At 39.1% G+C, this 17,344-nt stretch overlaps 1 protein-coding gene across 8 annotated transcripts in view; it reads right to left on the minus strand.

The window, feature by feature from the left end:
• ZC3H12B (zinc finger CCCH-type containing 12B) overlaps positions 1 to 17,344 on the minus strand; it is a 596,951-nt gene that overhangs the window by 18,557 nt on the left and 561,050 nt on the right. For all 8 annotated transcript variants that reach the window (XM_082715906.1, XM_082715905.1, XM_082715899.1 and 5 more), the window contains one exon: positions 7,882 to 8,021. In XM_082715906.1, the coding sequence (XP_082572032.1) occupies positions 7,882 to 8,021 (140 nt within the window). The remainder of the gene's footprint in view (positions 1 to 7,881; positions 8,022 to 17,344) is intronic.

Consider the following 17,344-nt stretch of genomic DNA (forward strand, 5'->3'; position numbering starts at 1 on the left):
TAATTCTTTTTCTCTTTTGTTCAGCTTCATTGTTTTCCATTATTTTGTCTTCTAGGTCACTAAATTGTTCCTCTGCTTATTCTAGTTTGCTCTTAATTGCATCAAGTCTGCATTTAATCTTGTTTATTGGATATATCATCTCTGATTAATTCTTTTTTAACTCTTTTATCTCTATTGTAAGGGTCTCACTGATGTCTTACATTTTTTTCTCAAACTCACTAAGTATCCTTATGATTGTTACCTTAAATTCTCCATCAGGCATGTTACTTATATCTCTTTTGCTTAGATTCCTGACTGTGGCCTTGTCTTGTTCTTTCATTGAATATAAACTCTTCCTTCTTGGCTTTTTTTCTAAGTTTCTTCCTTTTTCTGTGTTTTTGAAAAGCTGATTATGTTTCCTGCTTCTGAAAGTAATGGCCTTATGAAAAAGAGGTCATGTAGTCCCCAGAGCCTGGCACTTCAGTATTATCTCTGGTGTGTGCTGTGTGTGCTCTGCTATTGTGATTTGGCTGCTCTGTCCTTCAGGCCAGTCTTCTGCAGAGGCTTTCCTGGCCAGCTGTGGGCAGTGCTTGGTCCCTGGCCTGAATGTTGTGAGTTTTATGTTGGTACACTCTGGTGTGCTTCTAAGGTGCGACCTGCCACCAACTCCACAAGAACTGAGGACTTAAAGAACTCTGTCATCAGGGAATGTGGTGTGGGCAGGGGTTTGTTCTGTTCTTCTGGGGGAGGGGTCTTTTGTGCTGGGACCGAATCTTGCTTGACATGAAAGGCTGTCCCATCAGAGCTCAAGGGAACTGGGCTTGGCATATGCAAGTTAGCCATCCAGTGTCCATGATGAGCTGCTTTTTGCAAGTGGCTCAAGTTTATGCTATGGGCCAGGGGAGAGAAATAGTGCTAGCCATGTTATTTTTCCCAGAGAGGGATCTCTGTGAATGCTGCCTCTCAGAGAAGTACTCCCAGCATAGCAAATAATCTTTGCCCTAAGTACCCCAGGCATTTTTCAGATGGCTGTTGCCATACTGTCTATCCCAAGGTTATTTGCTTGCTCTCTCCATGAATAGCACAGTGCCCTCCTGGCTCTATCTCAGGCAAGTCTTCTGACCTTTTAATCTCCAGGCTTCAGAGAATTGTGTGAGCAGGGGCTTGTGCTGGTCATCTGGGGTAGGGACCTGCCACTCCATTTTCTTTAGGTTATCCAATTTGTTGTCATATATTTTTTTCATAATATTCTCTTTTTCTGGATTTCTGTTGTTTTGATTGATATTTCTCCTCTTTCATTTTTAAGTTTATTTATTTGAGTCATTTCTATTTGTTTTTTGATCAGTCTGGCTAGAGGTTTATGATGTTTTTTTTTAATCTTTTCAAATAACCAGTCCTGGTCTCATTGGTCTCTTCTATTTTTGTTTGTTTTACTTTTTGTTTGTTTGTTCATTTTTAGTTTCTGTATCATTTATTTGTGCTCTAATATTTATTATTTCCTTCCTTTTGCTGCTTTGGGGGTTGAACTTGTTCGTTTTTCTAGATCTTTTCTAGATCTATATCTACACCTTGATCCTTTAGGGGTAAGGTTAAGTTTTTTTATTTGAGATTTTTCTGGTTTCTTGAGGTATGTCTGTAAACTTCCCTTTTAGAACTGCTTTTGCTGCATTCCACAGGATTTGGACCATTGTGCTTTCATTTTCATTTGTTTCCATGTACTTACAGATATCTTTTTGATTTCTTGCTTAACCCATTCACTGTTTAGTAGCATGTTATTTAATTTCCATGTATTTGTGTTCTTTCCATTTTTTTTCTTTTGGTTGATTTCTAGTTTTATAGTGTTATGGTGGAAAAAGATGTATGGTATGATTTTGATCTTTTCAATTGCTGTGACTTGTTTTGTGCCCTAATATGTGATCTGTTCTAGAAAATGTTCCATATGCACCTGAAAAGAATGTGTGTTCTGGGGGCGCCTGGGTGGCTCAGTGGGTTAAGCCACTGCCTTCGGCTCAGGTCATGATCTCAGGGTCCTGGGATTGAGTCCCGCATCCGGCTCTCTGCTCAGCAGGGAGCCTGCTTCCCTCTCTCTCTCTCTCTGGATGCCTCTCTGTCTACTTGTGATTTCTCTCTGTCAAATTAATAAATAAAAAATATTAAAAAAAAAGAATGTGTGTTCTGCTGTTTTCGGATGGGATGTTCTAACTATATATGCTAAATCCACTTGGCCCAACATGTCATCAAAGCTATTGTTTCCTAATTGATTTTCTTATTTTGGATTTTCCTGTTGATGTAAGTGGGATGTTAAAGTCCCCTACTCTTATTTTATTACTGTTTAGTTCATGTTTATTATTAACTATTTTATGTATTTAGTTCTTCCATGTTGAGTACTTAAATATTTATACTTGTTAAGTCTTCTTGTTTCATTGTCCCCTTAATTATCATATAGTGTCCTTTTTTGTCTCCTTACTGTCTTTGTTTTAAAATCTGTTTTTTTCTGATATAAGTATTGATATTTCATCTTTTTTTTAATATCCATTTTGCATGATAGATGTTTATCCATCCCTCACTTTCAATCTTCAGGTGTCTTTAGGTCTAAAATGAGTTTCAAGCAAGTAGCATAGAGATGTGTCTTGGGTTTTTTTTTTTTTTCTTTTTATCTATTCTGTCACCCTATGTCGTTTAATTGGAGCATGCATTCCATTTACATTCAAAGTAATTATTGATAGATAAATATTTATTGCCATTTTAATGTTCTTTGTGGTTGTTATTGATGTTTTCTTGTGATCCTTTCTTCTCTTATTCTCTTTCATTGTTTGTTTTCCTTAATGATACATTTGGTTTTCTTTCTCTTTATTCTTTGCATCTATTAGTGGTTTTTGACTTGTGGTTATCATTATGTTTGTATGTAATATCTTCTGTATATAGCAGTCTATATTAAGTTGATGGTCATTTGAACCCATTCTTTTACTCCTCTCCTTCCAACATTTTAGGTATATATTATCATAATTTATTTTGTGAGTTCCTTGACTGATTTTTTAATAGAAATAATTATTTTTACTTCTTTTGTGTTTCCTACTTTCATATTGTTACCTTTGGTCTTTCCTTTGCATTGAAAGTGTTCCCTTTAATATTTCTTGCAAGGCTAGTTTAGTGGTCATGAGCACCTTTAGTTTTTATTTGTCTGGGAAACTCTTTATCTCTCCTATTCTGAATGCTAGTTTAACTGGGTGGAGTATTCTCCACTGCAGATGTTTCCTATTCAGCAATGTGAATGTATTGTGCCACTATCTTGTGGTTTGCAAAGTTTCTGCTGAAAAATACATAACTATCTCTTTTGTTTTTCTGCTTTAAATTTTTTTTTCTCTATCACTGCATTTTGCCATAAGGAAGATGTGGTCCATATACACTATGGAGTATTATGACTCCATAAGAAAGGACGAATACCCAACTGGTGTGGATCTGCTTTTGTTGATTTTGCTCAGGTTTCTATGTGCCTCCTGCATCTGGATATCTGTTTCCTTTCCCAGATTAGGAATGTTTTCAGCTATTATTTCTTTAAATAATTTTTCTGCCCACATTTTTCTCTCTTCTCCTTCTGTGACCCATAAAATGCAAACATTACTTTGATTGATGGAGTCACTGAATTTTCTAAGTCTATTATCATTATGCAGTATTTGTCTCTCATACATTCAGTGTGATTGTTTTCTATTACTCTAAACTCCAGGTCACTAATATATTCCTCTGCTTCTTGTTTCCTACTGTTTATTCCAAATATTTCATTTTTTAATGTTCTTTTTTTATATTTATTTATTTTTTTTTATAACATTTTATTTTATTTTTTTTAATTTATTTTTTATTTTCAGCATAACAGTATTCATTATTTTTTAAAATTAATTTATTTTCAGCATAACAGTATTCATTATCGTTTCACCACACCCAGTGCTCCATGCAATCCATGCCCTCTATAATACCCACCACCCGGGACCCCAACCTCCCACGCCCCCGCCACTCAAACCCCTCAGATTGTTTTTCAGAGTCCATAGTCTCTCATGATTCACCTCCCCTTCCAATTTCCCCCAACCCCCTTCTCCTCTCTAACTCCCCATGTCCTCCATGCTATTTGTTATGCTCCACAAATAAGTGAAACCATATGATAATTGACTCTCTCTGCTTGATGTATTTCACTCAGCATAATCTCTTCCAGTCCCGTCCATGTTTCTACAAAAGTTGGGTATTCGTCCTTTCTGATGGAAGCATAATACTCCATAGTGTATATGGACCACATCTTCCTTATCCATTCGTCCGTTGAAGGGCATCTTGGTTCTTTCCATAGTTTTGCTGCTATAAACATTGGGGTACAGATGGCCCTTCTTTTCACTACATCTGTATCTTTGGGGTAAATACCCAGGAGTGCAATGGCAGGGTCTTAGGGAAGTTCTATTTTTAATTTCTTGAGGAATCTCCACACTGTTCTCCAAAGAGGCTGCACCAACTTGCATTCCCACCAAAAGTGTAAGAGGGTTCCCCTTTCTCCACATTCCCTCCAACACATGTTTCCTATCTTGTTAATTTTGGCCATTCTAACTGGTGTAAGGTGTTATCTCAATGTGGTTTTAATTTGAATCTCCCTGAGGGCTAGTGATGATGAACATTTTTTCATGTGTCTGATAGCCATTTGTATGTCTTGATTGGAGAAGTGTCTGTTCATATCTTCTGCCCATTTTTTGATATGCTTGTCTGTTTTGTGTGTGTTGAGTTTAAGGAGTTCATTATAGATCCTGGATATCAACCTTTTGTCTGTACTGTCATTTGCAAATATCTTCTCCCATTCCGTGGGTTGCCTCTTTGTTTTTTTTTTTTTTTTTTTTGACTGTTTCCTTTGCTGTGCAGAAGCTTTTGATTTTGATGAAGTCCCAAAAGTTTATTTTCGCTTTTATTTCCTTTGCCTTTGGAGACATATCTTGAAAGAAGTTGCTGTGGCTGATTTCGAAGAGGTTACTGCCTATGTTCTCCTCTAGGATTCTGATGGATTCCTGTCTCACATTCAGGTCTTTTATCCATTTCGAGTTTATCTTTGTGTACAGTGTAAGACAATGGTCGAGTTTCATTCTACTACATATAGCTGCCCAGTTTTCCCAGCACCATTTATTGAAGAGACCATCTTTTTTCCACTGTATATTTTTTCCTGTTTTGTTGAAGATTATTTGACCATAGAGTTGAGGGTACATATCTGGGCTCTTTACTCTGTTCCACTGATCTATGTATCTGTTTTGATGCCAGTACCATGCTGTTTTGGTGATCACAGCTTTGTAGTAAAGCTTGAAATCAGGGAACTTGATGCCCCAGTTTTAATTTTGTTTTTCAACATTTCCTTAGCGATTCGGGGTCTCTTCTGATTCCATACAAATTTTGGATTATTTGCTCCAGCTCTTTGAAGAATACCGGTGGAATTTTGATTGAATGGCATTAAAAGTATAGATTGCTCTAGGCAGTATAGATATTTTAACAATGTTTATTCTTCCGATCCAAGAGCATAGAATGGTCTTCCATCTTTTGTGTCTTCTTCAATTTCTTTCATGAGTGTTCTGTAGTTCCTCAAGTACTGATCCTTTACCTCTTTGGTTAGGTTTATTCCCAGGTATCTATGGTTCTTGGTGCTATAGTAAATGGAATCGATTCTCTAATTTCCCTTTCTGTATTTTCATTGTTAGAGTATAAGAAAGCCATTGATTTCTGCATAATTTCATTTATTGAGTTCTTCATCTCTGATTGGTTCTTTTTTAAAATCTCTTTGTTAAAGGTCTCACAGATATTGTCCACTCTAGTGTCAAGTCCAGTGCACACTTTTATGAACATTGCTTTAAATTCTCTATCAGGTATACTACTTATTTCTGTTTTGCTTAGTTTTGCTGTGATTTTCTCCGATTCTTTCATTTGGGACAAACTTGTCTGTCTCCTCATTTGGTTTACCTGTTTGTGTTAGAAAAGTCAGCTCTGCTCTCTGCTCCTGAACGTAGTGGCTTTATAAAGAGGAGATCCTGTAGTGTCCAGCACTGATATTCATCTGATATTCATCAGAACCTGGCACTTGATGGGATTTTCCCATGTGTGTTGTTTGCATCTGGCTATTGTGTTTGAGTAGCTTTCCCTTTCAGTCTAAGCTTCTGCACTGATTCTGTGCCTGCTGTGGGCTGTGCTTGCTCTTTGTGGTGTTAGTGAGACCCAGGTAGGCCATCCCTGAGGGGATGAGACTGTACAAGGGTTCAGGGTTAGGTAGCAGTGTTAGCAAAATTTTTAGTGAGTTACTAGTCCTAGGTCAGATCCCTCAAAGTACATTTGTGACCAAAGGCATAGCACGTGTTAGTGGCAGTGGCTGGGAGCTGGGCATGTGGCCGAGGTGGTAGAAAGGAACACCTGCTGGCTGTGCAATCAGCGGCTGAAAGTCAAGGTGGCTGGTGTCATGTGGGCAGGGCATATGTGACATTATTAAAATGTGTACTTACCTAAGCCAGTTTCTCAAAGTGTGATGACAGGGTTGCAGCACACAACTGTGGCAGCAGCCAGAGGTGTTTGCCATCCATGTGTGCAGCGACCAGGTACTGATTGTGGTGTTTGAGGCACAGGATATATGTGCACATGGCTGACTTGGTGGGGCACCTGTGGCATTAACAAAATTTGCACTAAGCCTAGGGCCAAGGCCAGAAGACTTAGGAAAAGCAAGTCCTCAAGAGAACTCCTGGGCAGGGCACACTGCTAGGAGGTTAGGTAACAAGTGTCTTTGCAGTACAGCCTCCTGTAGGTGGTTCTGTTTATGTTGGAGGGTGGGGAATGAAAATGGTGACTGTCAGTTCCTTTGCTCCCAGAGATGTCCCCCAACATTCTCCAAAATCAGTATAGACAAATCTTCCTCCTGTTTTGTAAGATGTTGCTTCTATATTGCCTCTCCTTGGGCTGATGTCTCTTTAAGGATGGAGACCCAGCTATCACTTGCCCTCCCAGCTCACCCATTGCTGGCTGAGTCAGTGGACTTTTAAAGCTTTAGGCTCAAAGTCTTGCTGGTTATATAAACTCACAGAATTCAGCCCCTCTGATATTCAAAGACAGACATTATGGGGATTTGTTTTCCCTGTGTGGGCTCCCTGGTGCTTTTCCCTCTCTGCAACCATAGTTCCCTCCCTCTTTCAGGCTGCTCCAGACTAAACTACCATTTCTGCCCTTCCTAACCTCTCTGATGTGGCTTCTTCTCTACATTTAGTTATGGAGTTGTTCTGCCAGTCTTCAGATCACTTTTGTTTATTGACATGAATGTAAGTGATATCTAGTTGCAAACATGGCATGGGATGAGCTTAGGGTCCTCTTACTATGACATCTTGCCTGTGCTTCAAAACATCTTTGTAGGATCCTAAATGTATCATGGCCCTGGGCAATGGGCCTGCTGTGTTTCATGGATAAGTTGGTTCTGACTGTAATGGGACTTTTCTCTCTATATATTTTACCTTATATTTTGCAAATCTCACAATCACTCCTCTGGTACAGAATGTGATCCATTTTCTATCATGGTTTCTTTATTCTTTTGGAAAACACAGTCACACTCATAACCATGTTCATCCCCCTTTAGTCTGAAGTATATTGTCAAATAGAAAGCACTCCTTTGTTTTTCAACAGCTTGCTTTATTACTTGCTAAATTGAAGTTGTCTCAATTTAACTGCCATATGCCACAGCATAATAATGGTTTTATTTGGATTAGGAAAAATAATGTTTAAAAATCTACTTAATACAAGACATTTTAAGATACTTAATAAACTTAGAAAAATAATTATGTTGGGACAATCAACCTCTCCCTAAACTATCTTGTTAGCTTTTCCTCTGGATGAGAAGAAATGTCCTATTTGAAATCGTACCTGTAATTGGTGCATCAGGGCGGGATTGCTCTTTTCTCCATGCAGGCACAAATACAGTAATATCTTTATGGCCTTTGTCTAGAAACCAGTCCACGGCAAGTTGTATTCCTCTGCAGGAGAACTCTTCTTTATTCCCATGGCTTTATGAAGATAGAGAATGAACGGGTAAAGGATCAACAATAGGTAGCAAAGAAATACCCCAAACAGTCTTTTTCTTAGTACCAAGACATTAACAATAGACATTTTATTTCTTGATGATGTCAAAATGAATTTTCACTTTTTTAAGGATTTTATTTATTTATTTGACACAGAAAGAGAGCACAAACAGGGGAAGCAGCAGGAGGGGGAGAGGGAGAAGCAGGCTCCTCACTGAGCAGTGAGTCTGATGCCAGGCTCAATCCCAGGACCCTGGAATCATGACTTAAGCTGAAGGCAGACACTGAACTGACTGAGCCACCCAGGTGCCCAAAAATGCATTTTTAAAACAATAAACGAATCTCTTTTTTTACTCAATCATTATAAATATTTCCACTATTATTACACCTTTTTTTAAGGCCACAGATGGTTAATAACAATTCCCAACTTATAACAAACCTGATGAGTATTTCCTACCACTGCTTCAATTTTCTCTCTTCTCTTTCTACATCTATTACCACTTTATTTTAGAATATTCAGATATTCACAACAGATGAGAAAAGAAGAGGTGTCACCAGAGGTTTAGATAATTTATATGGAGGATTAGTTGGAGATAAGTTTTAAGCACATATATTAAATTTAAAAAATGATATTGACAGCAGAAAAGAGACGTGTAAATTCTGACTAAAAATAGTTATCACATTTAATTAAATATAATTTGCCAATAAAAATCACATTATTTTAAAATTTTAGGATGTGGGAAATGCTCACAATATAATGCTAAAAGAAAAAGGGATACAGACTCTATATAATGTAATCCCAATTTTGTGGAAGAAAGTCTATATATAAATTTAGAAAAAATGCTAAGAAATAGATACATCAAAATATTAATAAGAGAATTATTCTATGTGAGAGGATTATGAGTGATTTTTCTTTATTCGAAAATTTCTTCAAAATATTAAGTATTGCTTTTATAATTAGAATATGATGTAAAAAGAGAAGACATTTTATCTTTATTATTTCTAGACACAAACATTGTAAAAACTTGAAAATCAAACAGAAATTTGATTGAAAATTTGAAGAGGGAAAATTAGCAAATGAATTGGGGAGAGATATATTTATTGCCATCAGATTAAAAAGTTACAGAGAGTGTACTAAATTTGTGCCTAGTTTGCATGTGAGAATTCCAACCTCTTAGCACATAGTTTGGTATTCTAACATAAATATAAACCACACTAAATTACAGTTATTAAACAGTTTGGATGATAAATTGGCATACATTACATGTACCAATTCTAGTATAATGAAGTGGATATTGCCTGTCAAGGCTGATTAGAAAGCTAATTAAGACAATATGAAGCTCGGGGCGCCTGGGTGGCAGTGGGTTAGGCCACTGCCTTTGGCTCAGGTCATGATCTCAGGGTCCAGGGATTGAGCCCCGCATTGGGCTCTCTGCTCAGCAGGGAGCCTGCTTCCTCCTCTCTCTCTACCTGCCTCTCTGCCTGCTTGTGATCTCTCTGTCAAAAAATAAATAAAATCTTAAAAAAAAGACAATATGAAGCTAATTATGACAATATAATGGGGCCTCTTTCTTTAGATTTCTTACCTTCTCACTAGTACTCAACTACAAGAGAAATTAGCTCCAATTGTATTGGTCCCTTTGAGTGAATTAATACATAATCTCAGAGGCCCCATTAATACATATACTGCAAGACTTCCCAGTGTCTTAATCACTCTTGAGGCACATGACCAAAAAATATTCAGTATTTTCCTAACATTTCTAAACACATGTTAATCATGTCTAAGTGTACAGTAATTCCCATAAAGCAATTACAGTACATTACTAAAAGTCAAAGCACTTAAGAAAAAAAAAATGGAAAGGAAATATATTTAACTGCCAACAAACTCCAAGGTAGCCTTAGAAACAGCTACCATGCTGATTGCTTCTAAAAATTTGAACAATGGGTAAATTGGGACAGCCAATTAACTCTTAAAGAGTTAATATTGGATGAAGCCAGCATGAAACAGACAGGTAGGGAAGATGCCCAGGTGTTAGTTTGCCCACTGCTATAGTGCTGGTAAGTATGAGAATAATATGAACTCAGGAAAAATAACCAGAATTGCCAATAGAGGGGGAATTTGGAGGAAAGGGATAGGATTTCATTTCACATGACTTGGCAGTGCTATAAAGTGTGTCTTTCCAAACACAGTCTAAAACCGTAAACAAGTGAGACCATAAATAATTGAGACAGAGAAAGACAAGTACTATATAATTTTATTTATATGTGGAATCTAAAAAACAAAACAAAACAAAATAAACAAAGCAGAAATAAGCCCATAAATACCAAGAGCAAATTGGTGGTTGTTAGAGGGGAGAGTGGGCAAAATGGGTGAAGGGAAGTGGAAAATACAAGCCCTCAGTTATGAAAAAAATAAGTCATGGGGATGAAACGCATAGCATAGGGAATATAGTCAGTGGTATTGTGCTAACATTGTATGGAGACAGATGGTAACTACACTTGCAGTGAGAATATAGTTGTCCAGACACTATATTGTACACCTAAAACTAATGTAACATTGTCTTTCAACAATATTTTAATAAATAAAAATAAATAAAATATTTTCCACTATGAAAATATTTTTCACTATAAAATATTTTTCAATACTAAACAACCTAGAAGAAATGGCTAAATTCCTAGAGACAGTGTCTTGTCCAAGATGACTACATAGGAAGACCCTGAACTTACCTCCTTCAGGGAACATACCAAATTACACTGATTTATAGAACAATTCCTCTTGAAGAAGGACTTAGGGCTGACTGAACTGCCTCTACACAACAAAAGATATAATGGCCAAAGAGAAAAAAGAGATGAACACATTGTAATAAAGGGAACTCCCACTCCTGACACTGCAAATAGCATTGAAAAGTGATAGTACTAAGGTACGAGGAACAGAGTCCTCTGTCCTTGGGCACAGGGAAAACACACACACACACACACACACACACACACACACACACACACACACACACACAAACTGGTTTAAAAAAGCAACTACCATATATAAAAGATACAGCACTAGAACTCGGCCAAATGACGGAAGAGCTGCTCCAGGTCAGAAAAACTGGAGAAATGCATGGTTTAGTTCACTCCACCTTGAAAGTGCAAAATGAAGCAACATCCTGATGCATAGCTAGCTTGCCGCCTCAGTGATCCCTTGGTCCACAAGCCTACACCAGCCCTGGTAGCTTTGGGGCACAAAAGAAAGGTGTAATTTCAAAGGCCAAAGGAGCTGAAAGAATTCTAAGTCAGAAGGACTGGAGAACGTTTGGGTTTATGCTCTCCCTCCATGTTAAAAGAACAGGTAAGAGCAGGGTCTGGTTTCTATAGCTGGCCTGCTGCCTCAGAAAACCCTAGTTAGAAGCCCTGGGCCCATATCAACCATAGCCAGCCCCCCCAAGTGGCCACAGGTGCAAAGCACACCAGAACATTCCAGGCCCACATCACTTTGGATCCACTTTAGCTTCAGCTATCCTGACAATATACCTTCTGTGCATAGAGCTCCAGGTCCTCCCAGCTTGCACCCACTTTACTTTTAGCTATTCTGTCAGGGTATCTTTGTGTATGGACCACAGGAACCTCCTGGGCTTTGTACCACCTCAGTGCCAACCACTCCACTAGTATATCCTCTGCACAGACCATTCCAGGACACCCTGGCTTGCATACATTTAAGCTTCAGCTGTACTTCAGGTTGCATTATTCACAAAAAGCCCTAGGATCTCCCAGCCTACATCCACTTTAGCTTTAGTTGTACTGCCTGGGTACTTGCTGCATGGAGAGCCATGGGAACTCCCAGGCCACATGTCACCTCAGCTCTAGGACCCCTCCAGGACACCATCTATGGGGAGAGCACTGGGACACCCTAGTTTACACCTACTTTAGCCTTAGCTGTCTTGTCAGGACACCCAATGCATGAAGAACCCAGGGGCTGCACTGATCAACACGCTCTGCACCCACTTCAACTTTAGCTGCCCTTCCAAGGTGCTAATAATGTGGAGGGCCCCAGAACCTCCAGCCCATACCAGCCACAGCTTCACCCAACCAGAAAAGTCACTAAACACACATATACTACAAAGGGGATGTATACTCATATACTGAAGCCCTGCAAAACTCTCTGGTCAAAAGATGTGGTGTGGGCAAGGGTTTCTGCTGGTCCTCTGGGGAGGGAGTATTATGTGTTGGGCCTGAGGCAAGCTTGACATGTATACACATATACTACACAAGGAGATTCCTTTACATTTAAGAGAAGTAGCTGTTCTGCTTAATCCATAAAAACAAACACAGAGAGTCAAGCAAAATGGTAGAGTCAGAGTAATATGCTTTAAAAGAAAAAGTAAGACAAAACTTCAGAAAAATAACTAAATGAAATGGAGATAAGCAATATGTCTGATAAGGAATTTAAATTAATGATTGCAAAGATGCTCACCAGGCTGGAAAGAAAAGTAGAAGAACTCAGCGAGACTTGGCAGGCTCCTCCCCCAGAAGAACAGCAAAAAGCCTTGCCCACATCACATCTCTGAATACTGGAGTTTTTGGATAATTGAATTTAAATTAAAAAAATATAAAGACTGTAGTTTTGAAGGTCAGCATGATTGGCTGGGAGAGAGCCTGCTCCTGGTGAAAAGATAGACAAAAAACCTGGAAGCAAGTGATCTGAAAAAAGCTGGGACACAAGTAGAGAGATTATTCACTCTTCTCAGAGTGCTTCCTTGAGAGGCAGTGATCAGAGATGCCTCTCCAGGGACAGCAGAGATGGCTGGTGCCATTTCTCACACTTGAATCCTCACAATAAACACAGAGCTACCTGTGGGAAGCAGCAAAATGCCAACACAAACTGCCTAACGTACTTATCCCAAGTTCCATACCCCTGTGCTCTGGGCAGACCACCCTTCTCAGTCAAGCTTGCCTCAGGCCCAGTACATAAGACTCCCTCCCCAGAGGACCAGCAGAAAACCTTGCCCACACGATATCTTTTTTTTTTTTTAAAGATTTTATTTATTTGACAGACAGAAATCACAAGTAGACAGAGAGGCAGGCAGAGAGAGAGGAGGAAGCAGGCTCCCCGCTGAGCAGAGAGCCCGATGTGGGACTCGATCCCAGGACGCTGGGATCATGACCTGAGCCGAAGGCAGCGGCTTAACCCACTGAGCCACCCAGGCGCCCCCGACGCGACATCTTTTGACCAGAGAGTTTTGCAGGGCTTCAGTTCTAGAGAAAGCAGTATCCATTCTCATTTAACAAGCAGATGAGAGCACACCTAGTTAAAACTCACAACATTATGGCCAAAGATCAAACACTATCCACAGCAAGTAAGGAAAGCCTCTGCAGACAACTGATCCGTTGGATAGAAAAGCCAAAACACGTGGGGCGCCTGGGTGGCTCAGTGGTTAAGCCGCTGCCTTCGGCTCAGGTCATGATCTCAGGGTCCTGGGATCGAGTCCCACATCGGGCTCTCTGCTCAGCAGGGAGCCTGCTTCCTGCTCTCTCTCTGCCTGCCTCTCTGCCTACTTGTGATTTCTCTCTGTCAAATAAATAAAATAAAATATTAAAAAAAAAAAAAAAAGAAAAGCCAAAACACGATAGCAGAGCAAATGCTGCACACACCAGAGACACTGCCTGAAGTGCCAGGCCCTGGGCACTATATGACTTCTTTTTCATAAAGCCATTACTCTTAAGAGCAAGAAACATAACTGGTTTTTCTACCACATAGAAGAAGGCAGAGACTTTTATTTATTTATTTAATTCTTTTTTTGAATTTAAGGTTTTATTTTTGCTAGAAGACTTTTTACAGAATTAAGGAGTAGGGACCCTGTAGTTAAGTTAGAATTAATGAATAAAAATGATAATTTTTCAGAGTTAATTTTACAAAGGTATTTTGCAGACAAATAAATCTCATGTTATGTTATCCCTAATAATATCTAAAATAACTTAACTCCTTTTAAAAAATGCAAACAAAGGCAGTACATAGGCAGTAATCTCTTCGATATCAGCCACAGCAACTTCTTTCAAGATATGTCTCCAAAGGCAAAGGAAACAAAAGAAAAAATAATAAACTTTTGGGACTTCATCAAAATCAAAAGCTTCTGCACAGCAAAAGAAACAGTCAAAAAAAAAAAAAAAAAAAAACAAAGAGGCAACCCACGGAATGGGAGAAGATATTTGCAAATGACAGTACAGAAAAAAGGTTGATATCCAGGATCTATAATGAACTCCTCAAACTCAACACACACAAAACAGACAAGCATATCAAAAAATGGGCAGAAGATATGAACAGACACTTCTCCAATCAAGACATACAAATGGCTATCAGACACATGAAAAAATGTTCATCATCACTAGCCCTCAGGGAGATTCAAATTAAAACCACATTGAGATATCACCTTACACCAGTTAGAATGGCCAAAATTAACAAGATAGGAAACAACATGTGTTTGAGGGGATGTAGAGAAAAGGGAACCTTCTTACACTGTTGGTGGGAATGCAAGTTGGTGCAGCCTCTTTGGAGAACAGTGTGGAGATTCCTCAAGAAATTAAAAATAGAACTTCCCTAAGACCCTGCCATTGCACTCCTGGGTATTTACCCCAAAGATACATATGTAGTGAAAAGAAGGGCCATCTGTACCCCAATGTTTATAGCACCAATGGCCATGGAAAGAACCAAGATGCCCTTCAATGGATGAATGGATAAGGAAGATGTGGTCCATATACACTATGGAGTATTATGCCTCCATCAGAAAGGATGAATACCCAACTTTTGTAGAAACATGGACGGGACTGGAAGAGATTATGCTGAGTGAAATAAGTCAAGCAGAGAGAGTCAATTATCATATGGTTTCACTTATTTGTGGAGCATAACAAAAAGCTTGGAGGACATGGGGAGTTAGAGAGGAGAAGGGAGTTGGGGTAAATTGGAAGGGGAGGTGAATCATGAGAGACTATGGACTCTGAAAAACAATCTGAGGGGTTTGAATTGGCGGGTGGGTGGGAGGTTGGGGTATCAGGTGGTGGTTATTATAGAGGGCGCAGATTGCATGGAGCATTGGGTGTGGTGAAAAAATAAAAATAATGAATACTGTTATGCCAAAAATAAATTAAAAAAAAAAAGAACTTAAAAAATTCAAACAAAAAGGGAGGTGATAAGTATCTGTGTTGGACAGTAAGCAACTTACCAGTCATATTCTAAAGTGAAATTAGATTTATATATTTTTTAAAGATTTTATTTATTTATTTCACAGAGAGAGATCACAAGTAGGCAGAGAGGCAGGAGAGAGAGAGAGAAGGAAGCAGGCACCCTGCTGAGCAGTAGCCCCATGCGGGGCTTGATCCCAGGACCCTGCAATCATGACCTGAGCTGAAGGCAGCGGCTTTAAACCACTGAGCCACCCAGGCGCCCCTAGATTTATATTAATACAAGAAATTCTGCTGTAGCTACAGGGCAGGAAGAAATTTCCAAGAAACTAATCATGTGATAGGAATTATCTTGAAGTGGGAAGTACATTGTTATTTGTCCTTATTCTGGCTAGAAGTTGTGTGTTAAAATTGCTAAGCTTTGAAGAAGTGGAATGGACCAGAGATGTACTGCACTGAGCACTTAAAATTTTTCTGCAGAGTCTGTCTAGCAATAATTTTTTTTTTAAAGATTTTATTTATTTATTTGTCAGAGAGAGAGCGAGTGAGAGCGAGCACAGGCAGACAAAGTGGAAGGCAGAGTCAGAGGGAGAAGCAGGTTCCCTGCGGAGCAAGGAGCCCGATGTGGGACTCGATCCCAGGACGCTGGGATCATGACCTGAGCCAAAGGCAGCTGCTTAACCAACTGAGCCACCCAGGCGTCCCTGTCTAGCAATAATTTTGATTAATGATTCAGTCATTTTAATTAGGATTTGCTTCAAAAGTAAATGGCAATGCAACTGGGAGGGCATAGAGTTGAAGAAGCTGGTGCTATTCCTCGGGTTTCTTCCTCTTCTTCTACTCCCCCCTCCTCCCCTCCCCCTCTCCTGCTCCTCCTTCTTCTTCTTCCCCATTTTCTTCTTCTCCTCTTCCTCTTCCTCCTCCTCCTCCTCCTCCTCCTCCTCCTCCTCCTCCTCCTTCTTCTTCTTCTTCTTCTTCTTCTTTCCTCAGTGTGGAGCTATTTATTTACTTATCCATGCATACCTGCTTTTAAGGCTTGACTGTCGTTTACATGAAAATTGAAACCAATGCAGACAATTAGAGTCAGCAAATCAAACTTACTGATACGAAAGCACAACCTGAAAATGTAATAGATTTTTTTTTTTTAGCTTAAATTCAATTAGCCAACATAGTAGTGCATCATTAGTTTCAGATGAAATGTTCAACACTTTATCAGTTGTTATAATATCCAGGGCTCATCACATCATATGCCCTCTGTAATATGCATCACCAAATTCCATCCCCTCACTAACATCCTCTCTAGGAGCCCTCAGTTTGTTTCCTACACTTAAGAGTCTCTCATGGTTTTTCTCCTTCTCTGATGACTTCAATTTACTTTACCCTCCCCTCTCATATGATCCTCTGGGCTGTTTCCTATATCCCACAAATGTGTGAAAACATATGATAATTTTCTTTCTCTGATTGACTTATTTCACTCAGCATAATACCCTCCAGTTCTATCCACATCCATGCAAAGGGTAAATGTCCTTTCTGGAGGTTGAGTAATATTACACTGTGTATATATACTACACCTTATTTAACCATTCATCTGCTCTTGGATATCCTGGCTCTTTCCACAGTTTGACTATTGTGAACATTGCTGCTATGAACATTGGGGTATAGGTGCTCCTTCAGATCACTACATTTGTAACTTTAAGGTAAATACCCAATAGCACAATGCCTGGGCCATAGGGTAGCTCTATTTTTGACTTCTTGAGGAAACTCCATACTGTTTTCCAAAGTGGCTTTACCAATTTGCATGCTCACAAATGGTGTAAGACAGTTCCCCTTTCTCCACACTCCCATCAACATTTGTTGCTTCCTGTCTCATTGATTTTAGTCATTCTGACTGCTGTAAGGTAGTAGCTCATTGTGGTTTCAATTTATATTTCCCTGATGGCAAGTGATATGGACCATATTTTCTCGTCTTTGCTGGCTATTTACATGTCTTCTTTGGAGAAATGTCTGTTCATGTCTTCTGCCCATTTCATGACTCAATTATTTTTTTCTTCAGTGAGTGGTTTGAGAAGTTCTTAATAGACCTTGGATACTCACTCTTTATCAGGTATGTCATTTGCAAATATCTTCTCTCATTCTGTAGT

This window comes from Mustela nivalis (genome assembly GCF_964662115.1).
Source record: "Mustela nivalis genome assembly, chromosome: X".
Lineage (NCBI taxonomy): Eukaryota > Metazoa > Chordata > Mammalia > Carnivora > Mustelidae > Mustela > Mustela nivalis.